At 38.8% G+C, this 19,001-nt stretch overlaps 2 protein-coding genes across 5 annotated transcripts in view; both read left to right on the plus strand.

Moving 5' to 3' along the window:
* LOC137286178 (fibronectin-like) overlaps positions 1-19,001 on the plus strand; it is a 263,485-nt gene that overhangs the window by 172,907 nt on the left and 71,577 nt on the right. The window lies entirely within an intron of this gene.
* LOC137286175 (receptor-type tyrosine-protein phosphatase H-like) overlaps positions 1-19,001 on the plus strand; it is a 298,258-nt gene that overhangs the window by 93,808 nt on the left and 185,449 nt on the right. For 2 of the 4 annotated variants that reach the window (XM_067817867.1, XM_067817872.1), the window contains exon 1: positions 14,861-14,929. The exons of 1 other annotated variant lie outside the window; for it this stretch is intronic. In XM_067817867.1, the coding sequence (XP_067673968.1) occupies positions 14,876-14,929 (54 nt within the window). In that variant the 5' untranslated portion in view covers positions 14,861-14,875. Of the gene's footprint in view, positions 1-14,848; positions 14,930-19,001 lie in introns of those variants that run through there. One more of the 4 variants, XM_067817868.1, reaches the window with a different exon arrangement.

The following is a 19,001-nucleotide window of genomic DNA, read 5'->3' on the forward strand; positions in this document are numbered from 1 at the left end:
AAATGAATACCATATATTCCCAAATGCAAAAATGTACACTACGTGTGTGTGTGTGTGTGTGTGTGCGTGCGTGCGTGCGTGCGTGCGTGCGTGCGTGCGGTGAATGCTGTAGCTTCCATAATCTATAGAAATAATTACAGTTTTCAGACTCGATACCGCATTCCTTTTCCTTGGAAGATCTTCCCGAGATGGTAATTGATGATCGCTGCTATGAAGATTTTTTAAAAATATGATTAAGTAATAACAATCATGATTTAGGAATTAGACACGAAAGTTAAGTTTAAATATTATCAATGAAATTTGACTTTAGTTCATTTGCAAGACGTAAGCGACTCCGTTCATTGATGCATATGGATAACTGTTGCGTGGGTAAAGAAGTCGTTTCACTAATTACACCACATTAATTAAAATATTCGTACAGTGACGCTTTGCGAGTTCATTCATGATATCGTTAGGAAGTGGCAATATGTAAAATTTTATTGGTGTTGTGATATTTGCTCTTGTATGACTACTGGAGAGCTTAGATACTCTGTAACTATTCCCCTGTCAGACATTTATTCTAAAATAACATTAATGTGTAAGGTAAAGGAATACATGATCGAGTCGATTGTTTGCCAGCGTGACTGTGGAGACTACAAGATACCTGCTTATAGTACATAATACACGTATCTCGTTAGCGTTAGTCTCCGGACAGTCAGGTAACCATACATCTTTATATGGAGTATCTGCCACGGCCATAAGACTCACCACGTTGTTGGCCAGATAACGGATGTCAGGACGTTGGTTTATTTACATTGTGAGCATCTTTATTCAAAAACAGCATTCGCTATCGTAGGGAAAGTTTTCTGTGCTTCTTGAACTCTCTGATAGGGAAAACATGCTCACATGGAGTGTAGTTAGTCCGAAAAACGTCTTGGTAAGATATTTATGACAGTGAAATAACGTCTTTTGTTCCATCCGAACTGATGGCTTTAAGCACTAACTATCATCACCAGTTGTTATCACCCTTGTTAAATACAGTAACTGGGCGGACACGAGGGCTGTCGACATCAACAGTCGACATCACCAGTGTTAAATACAGTAAAGGTTGGACACCAGGGCAGTTGACATCAACAGTCGTTATCACCATTGTTAAATACAGTAAGTGGGTGGGCACGAGGGCAGTCGACACCATTTTTAAATACAGTAAAGATTGGACACTAGGGCAGTTGACATCAACAGTCGCAGAAACTAGTCGACAACTGCAATTAGCAAGTTGACACATAAAGTTGACAATGTGTCTTATAAATACATAGACAATCAAAGAACATAAGGCATCTGTGAAGACAAAAGTCTCCAAATCAACCACTCTAAAAACTCGTCCGATTCAGACTACAAGATAGGAAAACTCTTAAAAGTAATTACCATCAAACAGTTCAACAGGACTGAGATAGCGATCAGGGTTAGTATACTCCTACAGCTTACCATATTATAATCATGAATAACTCTTCCCCGCGCTGTATCACCGGTACCATTACCAATTTCACGGCACTGTTCATCGACCTTTAGTTGTATACGTTCATAAATATTTCATGCATATATTCATCTTGTGAATAATGTTGTGCATATGCTTGCTTGATAATAGTGTTAACATGTACACTGGAACGTCACATCTACTGCAATAAAGACATTGTCTTTCCATATAAAATGTCATCGTACAATCTTTTTACTGCCACTTGGAGGCGTGTGTTGTGTAGCTCAGACATCTTTACATCTTACTTCCTGAATCATACATCCTTGTAGTTGTAATCACATGTCCCAACCGCTTACCGGTCCACTTCAGACTCTATAAACATGTACAACGGCATTAACAATGTTTCATTTTGCAGGTATGCTTTACAAAGACGTACAGCGGCAAGTTAATTGTTCCACTGAAGAATACGGGAGAGCATGTTAAATATTATAAGTTAAATGCATTAGCACGCCCGTTGTGTCTCTTTGTCGGAGATGTGTCAAATTTAGTATTTCTGCTATAAGGCATTTTGAACATTTTGCTGAGACACTGCACGCTGCCATTTAAGAATTAGTTGATAATACAACTAAGAAATGCGTAATAGACTGATTCAGCCCCTTCAGATAAAGCCCGCCCGCAATCTCTTGTCTTCGAAACAGAAGATTGTACACGTAGCTTTAAAAAGTGCACCAACTGTTCAGGAAACCATTCATCTTTTTCGAAAGAGAGCCCGATTTGGAAGGAACACATGGAAATTAACAAGATCAAATGTACCCGAAACATCAGTTTTTCTGATGCCCAAAACATGTTAAGAGATCTGAGATTCCAGACAGTTATGCTTCTATAATCAAAACATCAACTGAATCAAGCCATAAAATATCTACTTTATCCACAACTGTCAAACAAATTTGACTTGGGTCAAATGTGATTCTCCCCAGCCTTTATATCCTACCGCATCGTCTCAAACTTCGGAGTCACTTCCTAGTGAGTCACAAAAGCAGTCAGAGTCTTCTTCTGATCTTAAGCCATCCTCTCAGTCGCGTTCACAATCTCAGTCGTCATGGGATACTCAGTCAGCTGTTACCAGCAAAAGTAAACTGAGTCATGAGGCCTCAAAAAAAAAAAAAAAAACAAAAAAAAAAACAAAGTGGAAGAGCCCCGAAATGATCGGAAAATAGAATACAGCTACACAACAGATATGGATCTCTGGAGGACATGGACGTGTCTGAAAACGTCCATTCTAGGGCACATAGCCTGTCGCCCTCCAAAAAGGTACGGAGTAGATCCCCAATAAATCCTCCCAAAAGATAGTTTCTTCTTATAATATTATACAGTGGAACTGCAGAGGGCTAAAGAATAATTTTAATGATTTACAGCTATTGATCCAGGACTTTATTCCATCAGCAGTCTGTCTGCAGGAGACATATTTAAAGCAGACGGATACTTTTGACCTACGCCATTTCAATGCTTACCATTCTTTTTCACCCCCGGGCGAGAGGGTCCTATTATTCTTAATACTGGTGTCAGGCTGTTGCCGTGCGACGTACTTTACACGTTGCACTCACACTATGCTCTTTATGTATATATCTCACCGTCTTCCACACTTCAGAAGACCGAACTTCAAAATTTGTATAACCAACTCCCGTCTCCTTATGGGAGACGTAAATGGGAACAACCCACTCTGGGGTGGTACAACTACTAATGCTAAAGCTAAAATACCAGAGGAGTTCTGTTCCGAAAATGACTTATGTATTTTCAATGATGGGCCGAACACATATCTACGTCCTGGCACAGGAACATATTCAGCCCTTGATTTATCAGTTTCTGATTCAAGCCTTCTAAATGAATTTGAATGCTCAGTTCATGATGACCTCTGTGGGAGTGACCATTTCCCAATATTACTAAAACCTGTGAATCCATCTGATGATCCTCCATCATCAAGATGGAACATGAAAAAGGCTAACTGGCGTTTATATGAAACTCTGTGCGTTGACAGACTTAAACCTGAACTTTTTAATAATGTTCCTGATGCTACTAAACGTTTTTGTGATGAAATGAATGTTATTGCTCATGAGTGTATACCAAGTCCTTTGCAGTTCCACATAATTGCAAACCATGGTTCAATGATCATTGTAAACAAGAAGGAAAGGAAAAGGGCAGAACGCTACTTCCGTCGACACCCCATGGTGCATAATTTGAATAAATTTAAGATTGTAAAATGCTAAAGCACGGCGTACTTTTAAACAAAGCCAACGCCAATCTTGGCAACGATATATGTATCGAACATTAATTCACGTACGCCAATGTCTAAAGTCTGGAATACGATCCAAAAAATCAAAGGTAAGGGCTCCAAATCCATTATTCACCACCTTAAAGATGGAAACCAGTTATTAACTAATGAAACCGATATTGCTAATACACTTGGCAAAACATTCTGCCTCGTCACATTATGAACCTAAGTTCCAAACATATCAAAAACAGCAAGAAAAGAAAACTATTAACTTTAATTCAGATAATGGGGAAGACTATAATGAAACTTTTTCATTACATGAGCTTTATACTGCACTTGATCAGGCTCATGATACTGTTTCAGGAGCTGATAACATTCATTATCAACTCCTGATCATGAAGCACTTGCCAGATACATGCTTAGAGACGCTCATATATTTTTGATAATATTTGGACATCTGGACAATTTCCTTCGTCGTGGAGTGATGCTATCGTTGTTCCCCTTCCTAAACCTGGACGTGATCCGACTGATCCTTCCAATTATAGGCCAATTTCACTTACTAGCTGTGTTTGCAAGACCATGGAAAGCATGATCAATAATCGACTTGTTTGGTACTTGGAAACAAATAACCTAATAACAGATATACAATGTGGTTTCCGCAAATACAGAAGTACCATCGATCATTTAATGCGTTTAGAATCTTTTGTTAAGAATGCCATAATTAATAAGCAACATACAGTGTCGATCTTTTTCGATCCGGAAAAAGCATATGACGCCACTCGGAAACATGGGATTTTAAAAGATTTACATGACTTCGGATCGCGAGGCCGATTGCCTCGATTTATAGCCAACTTTTATATAATAGACAATTTCAAGTTCGTGTGGGTTCTACCCTGTCTGATGATTACAGTCAGGATCAGGGTGTACCACAAGGTAGTATTTTGTCTGTTACACTTTTCAGCATCAAGATAAACAGTTTATCACAGGTTTTAAACGATTCATTTGATGGATTACTTTTTGTGGATGATTTTAACATTTCATGTCGTGGTAAACACATGCACACTATTGAACGGCAAATGCAGTTGTGTCTAAACAAGATAAATAAATGGTGTTTGGAAAACGGCTTTAACTTTTCTAAGTCTAAAACTAACTGTATACATTTCTGCCGTAAATACAAACCACATAAGGACCCCGAACTGTATCTAAACTGCACACCTATTAAAGTTGTAAAGGAGGTCAAGTTTCTGGGTCTTATATTTGACACCCACTTGACGTTCTTGCAGCATATTAAATCCGTTAAGGTTAAATATGTGAAGGCACTCGACTTGTTAAAAGTTGTTTTCAACTCAAAATGGGGAGGCGATCAAACCACCCTTCTTCACTTATACAGATCACTCATTCGCTCCAAACTTGACTACGGTTCCATTGTATATGGCGGAGCCTGTAAAAGCAGCCTGAAAATGTTAGATTCTATCCATCATCATGGTCTAAGATTATGTCTTGGATTTTTTCGAACTTCTCCCGTTGACAGTCTCTATATCGAGGCAGATGAGCCATCTCTCTTTCAGCGACGTATAAAATTATCTTTTCAATATCCTACAAAACTATACTCTAACAAATTTAACCCTACATTTAATTGTGTGTTTAACCCTCTTTATGAGGCTTTATATCACAAAAAGTCTTCTCTTATTCAACCTCTAGGGCACAGAATTAAATAATTTCTTTCTTCGGCCGGCACTGAGCTGGAAAACATAGCTCCATCCCGTCTTCTTTCTTCTCCACCTTGGCAGTTGGCTAGGCCACAAGTTGACCTGACATCAACTCCTTCCCGTCTTCTTTCTTCTCCTCCTTGGCAGTTGGTGAGACCAGAAGTTGATCTAACACTGGCAAAATTTAAAAAATCAGAAACTAATGAATTGCAATACAAACAAGAATATAATCAATTATAAACTAAATATAGCAATTGCAAAACCCTTATTTACAGATGGTTCCAAGGACGGTGGTGCAGTGGCTTGTGCCACTGCCATTGGATCCAGAACAATATCTTCTAGACTACCAGATAACAGTTCTATTTTTACAGCAGAAGCAGGCGCCATACTAACGGCTCTTAGATATATTCAAAGACACCCTAAACTTAAACAATGTATAATCAGACTCTCTTTCTTGCCTTCAGGCTATTAAAACTATTTCTTGCAAACATCCACTTTTAATAGAAATTATTGAATTGTATAATTATCTTGCCACTGGCCAATACGACATCGTCTTCTGTTGGTTACCCAGCCATGTAGGAATCTCTGGCAACACATTGGCTGGCCTTGCTGCTAAAGCAGCACTCAACAAATCTGTGACACCACTTCTTATTCCTTAGAGTGATTACAAAGCCACCAATAGATCTTATATTCGTGATCTGATGCAAAAGAAGTGGGACACCCAGGTGGGTATCAATAGATTACATGAGAAGAAGCCTTACATTGGTTATACCCATTTCTGTTGTCAGTCCAGATTTGAAGAGGTCATACTACGACGATGCCGTATTGGTCATACGAGGTATACATATGCATACCTGTTAAAAGGTGAAGATCCTCCGGTTTGCATTCCTTGTGATGAGAAAACCACGGCAAAGCATATCCTGGTTGACTGTGTTGAATTCTCCATCACAAGGGATAAATATCTCAATGTGAAAGCTATCATGGACCTTTTTACCACTGTTAGTTGTCGTTTAATCATTGGTTCTTTAAAGGAAATCGATTTCATGGCTGAATTTTGACCGATATGTTTCTGTAAATAGATATATTTTAATGATTGGTAGTTTAGATTAGTAACTAGAAATGTTAGTGACTGTACCCTCAAAGGTGGTTGAAGCGTTGTAAAAATATTGTCCTCTTGAGAGGCTTCATAAGTCCCAAAACATCTGATGTAAATTTAAGTCTACCAGGGTCTTAATCGTAGTATTCATGTTATTTTAAGTTTGGCTAGCATTTCTTACAATCTCCAGCGGCTGAGGGGATGATGTAAATCCAACTAGGGTCCATGTAGGTAGCAAAGATATTGTCAGTCCCCATGGTCCCTAATATGGTGATCTACCTTCAGTTGTTGGAGATCTATAGCCTGATTTTACATTGTTTTGTCCAGATAGTGATATTAGTTTTAACTTTCCACACTAGTTTTAAATTAATTTAAACTGTGGTATTCTAGTTGTTTTACTGTCCTTTGACGACAGGCTTATTTATGAAATTCATATCTTCCATTTCAGTATTAAATTTCTCGTCACGATATGGCTGAAATATTACCGATGTGACTTTAAATATTAACTCACTCACTGCCTTGTCTTCGATTTTAATAGCTACCGACTAATCACGCGTACGTCACAGCCAGCGAAACAGCACTGACATGTATTTATCGTCGAAATGAAGTTACTAAAAAGAAAAGAAAAACAAGGCAGAAAATATGCTATCTCTGTTCTACTTTGAACCACCTATTTACCTCGTTATTTATGTAGACAAATCTGTCATAATAATGTTAATTGATCTAATTTGGCAATGGTTTGGTGTTCCTGGCACTGCTCAGATGCTAATATTCAACGAGAACTCTGCAGCAATTCGTAGATCATAATGTTCAATGTTTTAACAAACGGCAAACGTTTCAAAAAGCACCAGCCAAAGCCCTAAAGTGAAAACGACAAACGCGAAGTCAGCCAATATCTAGTGTACCCTTCTCGCACGTCTAAGGTATAGGTGCACCTTGTTCTCATGCTTTTTATCAAGTATGTACAGAAAGCATGCCGAATAGCATTCTATTCCATTACTAGAGCTCTATTGAGTCCTGAGATCCACTGCCGCTTGGTGTGTACACACGTCGACCGAGTTCACCTCATGCATGCAGTTCTGGCGAGCATAGGAGTTCGTTCCGTCGACCTCGCTTAGTGGAGAACGTCCAGTAGGAGTTAGTCGTGCCCAAACGGTGACACATACCCCACCCCCGCTTAAGAACACCACTCGAACACAAATCATGGTGTTTAAAGTGACCCTCGGTGTTTTGAGGATGTGTTTTCGTTCATTAAAGTGCCACACTGATTGACTTTTGGTTGTTATGGGTCACAAGAGTCTAAGGCGCTGAGTTTGGATTTGATTTCTCATCTTGAACGTACGCTATGTAATTTTGCCTGTGAAGAGTAAGTTAGAGCACAGGCAAGCTGTAGCGCAAATGGGGTTGCGCAGCGTAGAGAAAATGACCACTTTTCTTATATGCGAGCGAAGCGACCAAAGGTTGGCAACGAACTTCCCTCGCTTCGGTTCAAAAAATATTTTTTATGTCAAGATAAAATATCGCCACCATCACAGGTACACTTCCATTGCATCACTAGGTTGTGCTGTCAGATTTCCAATCCCATATTTTATAATTACTCACGTGAAGTATGTTTTTTTCCCAACATTTTAAGTGCAACTCGTGGTACATCAGACCGTTCTTCGTCTCCATTACCCCTGCCAGCTTCAGGTTCAAAGCAGTGAACGAACAGGTTATTATTCCGATTGGAATACATAAAGAGTTACCTCCCTTGCTTTATACTCCCACTATGACAGAAGTGTCTTTATTTCAGAATATATGTTACAAGAAATCTAACAATAACGACGACAGCGAAGACCAATAAACTCCAACAGGTTCATGATAACATTAGGCAATATGGTATTTCTTTTTAATTTCTGCTTATTCTTCACTCCATTGAACCGGAAGCTGGCAGGGGTAATGGAACGATGTGAATACCACGAGGGGCGCTCAAAATGTTGAATAAAACACATTTCACGTGAGTAATTATTAAATATAGGGGTGGAAATCTGAGAGCACAACCCAGTGAGGAAATGGGAGTGTACCTTTAATGGTGGCGATAGTTTACTTTGACATGGAAAATAGTTTTGAACCGAAGCGAGGAAAGTGCGTTGTCAACTTTTACTCGCTTCGCTCGCATATATGAAGACTGGTCATTTCCTCTACGCTGCGCAATCTCATTTCCGCTACAGTTTGCCTGTGGTTAGAGCTACCTCCGGTGTTTGCGGTAAGACACTGTAAGGTACGAATTGATTCAGGTAGTTTCTAAATGTTCGTAGTCTGGCATGGTGTTTGCAACCCCAAATATATGATATGTATATAAGGAATTGTTGCTGTGTAAAGTACATTACAGTGATTCCTTTGATGAATCACTTGATGGATGATGTTATGGTGAATATACGCATACAATAGAGCGGTAGTTACAGATGTGTCTCAGTGCAATTCACAAATGGTCACTTAAAATGGATTTTGGCGATGAAAACCAAATTACATCAATGTCAGCAAAGATTCTAAACCGCAGATTGCAACGTCTTCTGAGTTTCGTGTGAGGTCCTGCAAGAGATTATAATAATATGCAAGTGAACGTAGTCCAACACCAAAACGCATGAGTGTGATTACACGATGCCATTTAGAAAGTGGTCAAATGCAACGTTAACATGTGTCATATTTGGGATTTCACTTTCTTTGTAAAGTACAAATTCTAGCACTTTTTGGTTGAAGTGAAAGTCGCGGTGGCTGAGCGGGCTAGGCGGCTGACTTTGTGTGATGGCCATTAGGTTCCTGACTCTGAGGCTGCGGGTTCGAATCCCGGATGGGACTCAACCAAGAAGTACTAGAATTTGTACTTTACTAAGAAAGTAAAATCCGAAATATGACATATGTTGAAAACGCATGAGTGTTTTGCTGAAGTTTCAATGATGATAGCCAGCTTATTTTTATACGCGTGTCTGTCACGTCATCCACGGTTACGTGCAGTTAGGATGTTGGTTGATTTGTGAACAATTTGTAAAACACAACTGCCAATTAGAAATCTGCATCATATACATTTATTGTTTGTTGGTTTCACACATAGGTCTTCACCGGACTGAGTTGAAACAACACATTTCTTGAAAACAAAGTTCAGTGTGAAGTCAACAATCAACAAAGAGTTGTGATAGAATTTGAAAATGCAACATTTTGTGTACAAATATATAGAAATCACCTTAGAAACATCACAAAAGGCAGTACAAAATAGGGTACAGATTCGAAGGCATAATTTGAACTTTCAGTTCAGACTATTTGTATCATTTCCACACTTGTATTGTCTCTCGGCTTAAATACAGGAACCAACATAGTGTACTCCCTTCTCACGCCAGTTACTTGGAGCAAGGGGACTATATAGAGAGCTGTAGATTATTGGAAGACTGGAGGATTTACAGAACACGTTTCGGTCGATCTCACCATAGCCAAACGCCACTCCCAGTCTCGTGTTTTCCTAGTTCTTCAGCTTCTCCACATTGAATCAGAGACTTCTTTAATCTCAGGTTTACCTGATACATGTATGGCAGTCAGCATGAACCCAAACAATATGTACTACCTCAGCCATCCACAATCAATGTTCTGTGGGACCCCACTTAATGAATCGGTTTCATTTTAATTTCACATCTACAATGCTGCTATCATCCTCGATATCTCCAGGGCAAATGTTGTGATGAATCTCCACTATATCCTGGATGCATCTATAGCTCAAACCGACGAATTCATTACCTCCCTTGCCTGGCTTTTTATCCAATCAGGTGCCTAAGCTGCGAAGTTGAGTGTAGCAACCACAACTCCCTTTGACTTTTTAAATTATTTAACCGATTAAACTTGGCAATACGAACCATGCAGAGGTTCTCTGGGGGAGGTAGAAGGAGTTCTTGCGTATATATTTTTCGAACCTGTCAATTCGTCAGAGTCGCACGGCAAACAAACATTTGCAGCTGCAACCGCTATCTTTGTTGACATTGGCAAGCTTGGCCACCGAGAATGCGGAACCAGCAAAGGGGAGGTAACAGAATTATCGGGTCGACCCATAGATTTATCCAGGTTATAGTGGGGACTTATCAGAACGTTTACTTTGGAGGTATCTGCCGCTGTGTGATTAGAGAGTTACTGCCTTGGAGGACGTCATGCATTTCACGTGATGTCCTATGATTGACACATGCATAAATTCCTGTTCATATTTCGGTTTAGCTACCACACCTATAGCCCGGTGGTAGCAAGATAGATCTCAGTGTCATACACGGTTTGCTTTAGTAACCAATAAACTCTTAAAATATTTCAGATAGTTTAGGATTTTAGGCGGGATTTGATCCCATCAACTAGTTCTTAAAGACTCATGATGTAAAGAAGTGGAGGTAATATCATCCCTGGATGCCTGGTTCAGATTGCGAAAATAGACTGAACATAAGAACCTGATAACAAGTAACCAATCAATGCACAAATGAATTAAAATACGTTGCCTGCAGAAAGTTCGAGAACAAACGTATTTTCATTTCCCCGTTGTCCACCTCCCCGGATAAAGCCTAACACGACACACATAAAACCCCTTGTACCCATCTTCGCAAAGCTATCGTCTCTTAGTTTTGAACACGTGGGGTCACGGCCGGAGAACACGAATACACGCCTGTCAATCTGCTGATAATCTGTCGCTGGATCAGGAAGGTGAGGGAGACTTGTTTCGCCTCTAAAAGGGGAATGACTACGCAAGCATTGTCATCTGCCATACGTAACCTTCTGATGACATGAGGTGTCTCGTTAGTGGGCACATAGTAAATTCAGTTTAGGATTTCTTTCTCCTGTTTGCGGTTTGTGCCCACTTTTTATCGAATAGATCGTAACACTATGGACACATGTTACAATAATTGCAAGAATATGTATAAATGGAGAATGGCATGACTGTAAACAATTCTAAATCTAAAGTAATACACTTTCGTGGTGCCAAGGTGGAAAGAACAACCTAGTTTTGTAAATGTGGAGATAAATATATGGAAATAATGGAGAAATATACATATTTGGGAATGGTACTCACAACGCACTCGGATTACAAAAGAATGGCAAAGGCATCAGCAAGTTTTCCTTGTAGAGCTGTTCGGGCTCTTAATAGCTAAGTTCCAGAGTTTAAGTGGCATGGAGCTTGGGACTTTTACGAAGCTTAATGACTCTATGGCATGGTCAATGATTGAATGTGGAGCGAATATTTGGGGTACCTACATCCTGTCATCCATAGAAGTTACCTAGAACCGAGCCATAAGTTACTTCCTGAGACTAAGATAGTTTGCTCCAAACAACGCTGTTTCTGTTGATATGGGCTAGGTCTTGCCTACAGCGCGACAGTCGGATGTCATATGACTGTATATGCGCCTTCGGAGAAACGACCTGTAGAGCGCCTCAGACACAAGATTTCCAAATGGAGTCATCTATGAGCAGTAAGACGCAAATCCAACTGGGCATTCCCAGTACACAAGAAGTTGCAGGTATCTAGCCTTACTCACGTTATATCATTACACAAATTTTAAGTCAGTATGTAGTGACCACCACCTAATGTAATGAGTGAGTGAGTTAATATTTAACGTCACCTCGGCAATATTGCAGCCATATCGTGACGTGAACAGTTAACAATGAACGGAGCTATATGTATATTATAAAAAAAAACTGTCAACGAAGGACAGTAAAACAACTAGATTATCACAATTTGAAATAAAACTAGTGTGGAACGTAAAAACTAATATCACTATTTGGACGATGCAATATAAAAGCAGGCTATAGATCGCCAACAACCGAAGGTAGACCACCACACTAGGGACCATGGGGACTGACAGTACCTTTGCTACCTACATGGACCCTAGTTGGATTTACACCATCCCTTCACCTGTTGGCGATTGTAAGAAATGCTAGCCACAATTAAAAGACATGAATACTACGTCTAAAAATCCTGTTAAGTTCAAATTTACTTCAAATGTTTTGGGACTTACGTATCCTCTCAGGAGGACAATAATTTTACAGTACTTTAACCCCCTTCGAGGATACAGCCACTAACAATCTTAGTTACTAATTCAAACTTCCAATCATAAAATATATATCTATTTACAAATCAGTTAAAAAATCTAATTCTTTAAAAAATGCAATAATTAAATGAGAATTTACGTTACGAAAAAGATCCTTCATAGTTCGTGATTTAAAATAGTTATCCCTTGTGATGGAATATTCACAATTCTTTAATTCTTCTGTAACTTCTGTAATTCTTTCATCACAAGGGATGCAGAACGGAGGATCCTCACCTTTCAATAGGTATTCATGAGTATACCTTGTGTGGCCAATGCGACATATATGATGATCTCCTCAAATCTGGATTGACAACCCAAGTAGGTATAACCAATATAGGGTTTTATTGCATGTAATTTATTTATGCCCACTTGGATGTCCCGCTTCTTCTGCATCAGACCACGGACAAAAATACCTAATAGTGGTTTTATAATCTGAGTATGGAATAAGAAGTGGTGTCCCAGATTTGTTGAGTGCTGCCTTGGCCGCAAAATCGGCCATCGTGTTACCTGAAATTCCGACATGGCTGGGCAACCAACAAAAGACGATGTCGTATTGGCCGGTAGCAAGATCATTATACAATTCAATGATTTCAATCAAAAGTGGATGTTTGCAAGAAATACTTTTAAGACCCTGAAGGCAAGAAAGGGAATCTGAATAGATTATATACTGTATACATTTAGGATGTCGTTGAATATATTGAAGAGCTGTTAACATGGCTTTAGCTTCAGCTGTAAAAATAGAGCTGTTACCTGGAATTCTAGAAGTTATTGTTTTGAATCCAATGACAGTGGCACAAGCTACTGCGCCACCGTCTTTGGGCCCATCTGTAAATAAGGATTTGTAAATGCTATATTTACTTTTTAATTGATTATATTCTTGTTTATATTGTAAGTCATTTGTTTCTGATTTTTTAAATTGTGCCAATGTTAGATCAACTTCTGGTCTAACCAACTGCCAAGGAGGAGAAGAAAGAAGACGGGAAGGAGCTATAGTTTCTAGCTCTACAGTTTTTCGCGCTGTTTTTGACAATGTTGCACTTCACTCAAACTAAGCAAATATAAAACAAATTGTTTCGCATGTTCTAACATATCGGTTTACGTTCCCACTGACCACAAAAATGTAGCATGTACCTTAGAGTGTAAATGGCAATGTTTAAATTCATGAATGACGTGCGATTACAAAATTTGGAGTGCTGCTTACTTTCTGTTTGCAATGTATAAGTGTCAAAGCCTGTTTTAATGTATTGTCTAAAAACATACTTTTCTGTACTCTATATACATATTTACATTTCCGCTTGTTTAACAGTGTATATATGATGTTTATCTGTGTTTTGAATTGTTCTTTTTAGGGAACATTTCTCTTAACCCTGTATAAGGCGTCTCGTTACAATATATAAGTGTATAATTTTAAATACATGTATTTCATGTATAAATATTTTGGTTTTATTATAAATACGTACAAATCAATGAGGCAAGACTACACTAACATATCTGTCTGTCTGTGTCTGTTGGAATATTTTCATTGCGGATTTAAGCATCTGAGTGAAAGAGTCTAAAGAAAACTATTCATGTTTCATATGAAAATCTGTGCAAAATATGACCGATTCTCTCCGCCCTACCCCCCATCACCTCCCTACCCCTCCAAAACCGATTGACACGAGGGTTGGCTTCAGCTTTACAACTGTCTACTTTCCCATTATATCAAACAATATGTCAGACGTTCCACCATTTAATGCCTATTTTTTCCAGTACTTTCGAGAGTCGAGAGAGCGCTGTAACCGATGTCATCCCAGATTGTCGCCGTTCCATTTGTATTATTTTCACTGTATACTGCTAATTCACCCACTGAATTTTGTTTCAATAATCGTGTTTTAAGGCATTAGTACATGTGAATCCACTGAATAAATGGAGATGCAGTGATATCACCTTCATTCAGATTAACATCGGAACCATCTAAAATCATGAAACTGTAATAACAAAACTCTTTAAAAAACACTGAATGTAAATGTTTGAAGCTTTACAAACATTTCCATAAAAGGAAGGCGCTACACACTTCACAAAAGTATCTTTTAATCATTTACTGAAGCGGGGTTGTGTAAGGGTTGAATGTGTGCAGGGAAGCAAAATCTTAAATAGCTTGACTACACGTTGTAGGACACAGTGCACAGTGTTCTCAATACAACCAGGAAGTATATAACTGGTATGTCAGGCCACCCTCTCAACACACGACATACACACACAACTAGGCGTCGGAGATCAACAATGACTTCGTGTGGCTGGTATCTCTTGGGACTCCTGGTTGTACCTGGATGTCGGGTATGTCAAGTTATTCATGTACTATCGAATTCATTCATTTGCATCATGTCAGATTTTCAAATACCCTCCCCACCCAGATGTATATCTCCCGAGACCAGTTGAAGAACCAGAATATATGACAAAAATCATCTGCCTCGTGGTACAGATCAAGCAGTAATATGTCTACTTATTTTTCCCATTGATCTATACCACTGTAGAAGTTACGGCATTTGTGGGAGTGGCATTTTGTAATCTGCTAATCATTCGAATTGAGGACATTGAGGGCGATCTTTGCTCCGACACGGACTATCAACATTTGACCCACATTCTTGTGTTCACCAAACGCCACAAGTGATTCAACGCACCTTGTATGCAAAATATATTCTATTGTGACCTTGTATTGTACGTTAATGATTTACAAGAGAGTAATTTTGTGGTTGCCATTGATGTTGTGTAAATATATACGTGCGTCTAGACAGCACTCAGCACTGTAGTAAACCAGATCGTGGCCAGTGAAATTATCTTTTAAAATGACAGCTACTGTAGTCCCTGTTGGACTAATTTCGTAGTCATAAGCATTTTCTGCCTCGTTAGGCTGTGAAACTGTGTCGTTGTGAAAGATGTCAATGTGGTTTAACGATAATTCTACCGTGATGTCATTATAGAGGCTTTGATTCACATTTGACAAAGCATTACAATCGCTCAAAATCATCGATCTATCGTTACCCCAAGTTACCCCAACTGTCGATTGTCTATCAGAATTGTATACGTTTCACAGCTGACCATCATCGAATTATTTTCCCGATGATTTTTGTTGACATTCAAATCGTTAATGCAAGCTGGTGAATCTGATGACAAACGTTATGGATCAACATGCTTTACAACGATACAAGAATCTGTATCGAAACGCCGCATCTCTCGAATACATAAGTTATTAATACATAAGGTTTATCCTTATCAGCTTAACGTATTTGTTAAGGCCAATAAATTACCGTAACCCCATATAACACAGACAAGTCTAAAATATTCAATAGTGAGTGAGAGCGTCACATCGGCAATATTGCAGCCATATAGTGACGAGAAATGTTGTAGATAAACAATAAATACAAGCAGTTACAAAACCAGTTACCGACTATAAAATGACTAGAATATCACAAAAAGGGTTAAAACTAGCTAGCATATATTTTTAAACGCAGAAAACTATTTTAGACAATACGCATGTGAAAATGGGAAATCGATCACCAACAACCGAAGGTAGATCACCATACTAGGGGACCTACATATTAAAATGCAATAATAACTAAAAATGTGGAAGATTAAATTTCACTTCGAATGCTTGGGGACTAATGCACCCTGTCAGAAGGACAATAATTTCACAGTACGTCAACCTCCCTTGAGGTTGTCGCCACTAACAATCTGAGTTATCAATTTACACTTCCAATCATAAAATATTTATCTATTTACAAATCAGTCAACAAATCTAATTCTCTTAAAATTAATTAAATGAGAACTTACGTAGTTGGTGATTAAAAAAATTATCCCTTGTGATGGAATTTTCAACAGAGTCAAGCAAGACAGGCTTGACTGTGGTTCTTTCATCACAAGGGATGTAGAACGGAGGATCCTCGCCTTTCAGTAAGCATTCATGAATATATCTTTTATAGCGGCTGTACCGTCAAAGGGGGTTAAAGTACTGTAAAAGTATTGTACTCCTGAGAGGGCACGTGAGTCCCAAGGCATTTCATGTAAAATTAAGGTTTCCAGGATTTTATCGTAGTACTTTTTTCATTTTAATGGATAATTTTCTGCATAAATGGCAATGGCTGTGGGGATGATGTAAATCCGGCTGGGGTCCATGCAGGAAGCAAAAGTAATGTAAGTCCCCATAGTCCCCGGTGTGGTGATCTACCTTCGGTCGTTGGCAATCTATAGCCCATTTTATATTGTATTGCCCTTTATAGTTAAACTGTTTTATATTCAATTACTAGTCTTAAATGGATACCTGTGATATACTAGTGGTTTTACTGTTCTTCGTCAATAGGGTTTTAGTTTGTATTTTTCTTGATATACAATGTAAGGTATAACAATAGCATTTTTAACGAAGGATTCTAAACATACCAAGTGATCAATGGTACTACGATTTTCCTGAAACCACATTGAATATTTCTTATAAGGTTATTGGTTTCAAGATACCAAGTTAATCTATATATAAATTATTCACCATACGTTCCATAGTTTTACAGACACAACTCGTTAGAGAGACTGGTCTGTAATTACACGGATCAGTATGATCCCGGCCAGGCTTTGGAATAGGGACAACAATGGCATTACGTCACACAGCTGGGAAATTCCTGACGTCCATATTTGATCAAAAGGATTTCTAAATATGATTCAGGCAAATGCTTTAGGAACTGAGAGTGAATATCATCGGCTCCTGTAGCTGCATCATGAGCTTGCTCAAGGGCGGTATGGAGCTCATGTAACGAAAATAATTATAATCTTCAACATTGTCTGTGTAAGAATTGATTCATTTCTTTTCCTGTTGTATCACCGTCCTTCAGATGATGAACAGTAGATTTTGAACCTTTGCTCTTTATTCTTGAATCATAGTACACACCTTTGACATAGGTGTACGTGAATTTATTTTGGAAACATAATTTCGCCAAGACTGACGCGTACGTGTAGCCTTGGCGTTAATAATTTTGACTTTGTCTAGATCATGACCTGTAGGATGTTTGCGAAAATATTTTTCAGATTTCTTCCTACATTTTCTGGCCTGTTTATACTCATCTGTAAACCATGGCTTACGAATATGTAGAATTGCAGCGGACTTAGGAATTGTTTTGTCAGCAATGTCATTTAGTATATCCGAAAAGGACTAACTGGGATCTTCACTGTTCTTAAAAGGATCAGGCTTCAAGTGTTCAGCACACAGAGTCTGATATCATGACCAATCAGCCCTGGCAAAGTTCCTTCTTGATACAGAAGATGATCACCACGGTTGATGTTTTTCAGCATGGTGGGGAAGTGATCACTCCCACATAGGTTATCATGGACCAGCCATTCAAATTCATTGTATAATTTGGAATCAGCTAGTGATAAATCCTGAAAAGAATATTTTACCGTAGCTGTATGTAAATACGTGACTGAGTCGTCATTGAAAATGCATAGATTATTATAGGAAATGAATTCCTCAAGGATTTTGCCCTTTTTTTTAATTAGTATGGACACTTCCCCAAAGTGGATTGTTGAGGTCCCCCATAATAATACATGGTTTGGGGAGCTGATAATGTAGAGTTTGAAGATCTGATTGGCAAATGTTGGAAGATGGAGGGATATACAAACTGCACAATATCAAAGCAATGAGTCAGGCGAACAGCAACTGCTTGAGTATTTGTATTTAGAGTGACAGGGCTATGTATTACGCTCTGATGAACGACAATAGAAGCGCCTCCAGTCGCTCGATCTCCCGGAGGAGAGAAAGAATGATAATTGCTATACTGTCTCAAATTCAAGGTATCATTATTTTTAAGAAATGTCTCTTGGAGACATAGGGCTGATGAAGTCCTGTATCAGCAATTGTACCTCAATGAAATTAGGTTTTAGTCCTCTACACTTCCATTGCAATAGACTGGACTGCGTCATGGTGGCTCAATTGGTGATCTTCCACGCGAATGTGTGGAGGGTAAATTCCTCATGCTGTCCTATAAGGACAGAGTGATCTCCATATCCAGAGGCCCAAAGAGTTTTCTACAGGAACATCTGAAGATGAAAGGATGTTGGGAATTGTTTTTCTATCTATTTTTTTTCCTTGCTGTTTTTGACTGTCAGTCTGTTTGTCAGACGATTGTGAATTGGGCTCAGGCTGTTTCTCAGTCTGTGATCCAGATGTAGATTGAGTTACTGTGGAAGATGATCTTGCAACTGAAGATAAGGTGATGGGTTTTACAGACTTAACCCATGTCAAGTCTGTCTGACAACTTATAGGAGATGTCATGACAGCGTGAGTGACGGCAGCAGAGTAGGTCTTATTTAATGGAGATGAGGTTTCAGATGTCAACAGCTTTTTTGCGACAAGGTATGACATATTCCT

The sequence above is a fragment of the Haliotis asinina genome, chromosome 6 (assembly GCF_037392515.1).
Source record: "Haliotis asinina isolate JCU_RB_2024 chromosome 6, JCU_Hal_asi_v2, whole genome shotgun sequence".
Lineage (NCBI taxonomy): Eukaryota > Metazoa > Mollusca > Gastropoda > Lepetellida > Haliotidae > Haliotis > Haliotis asinina.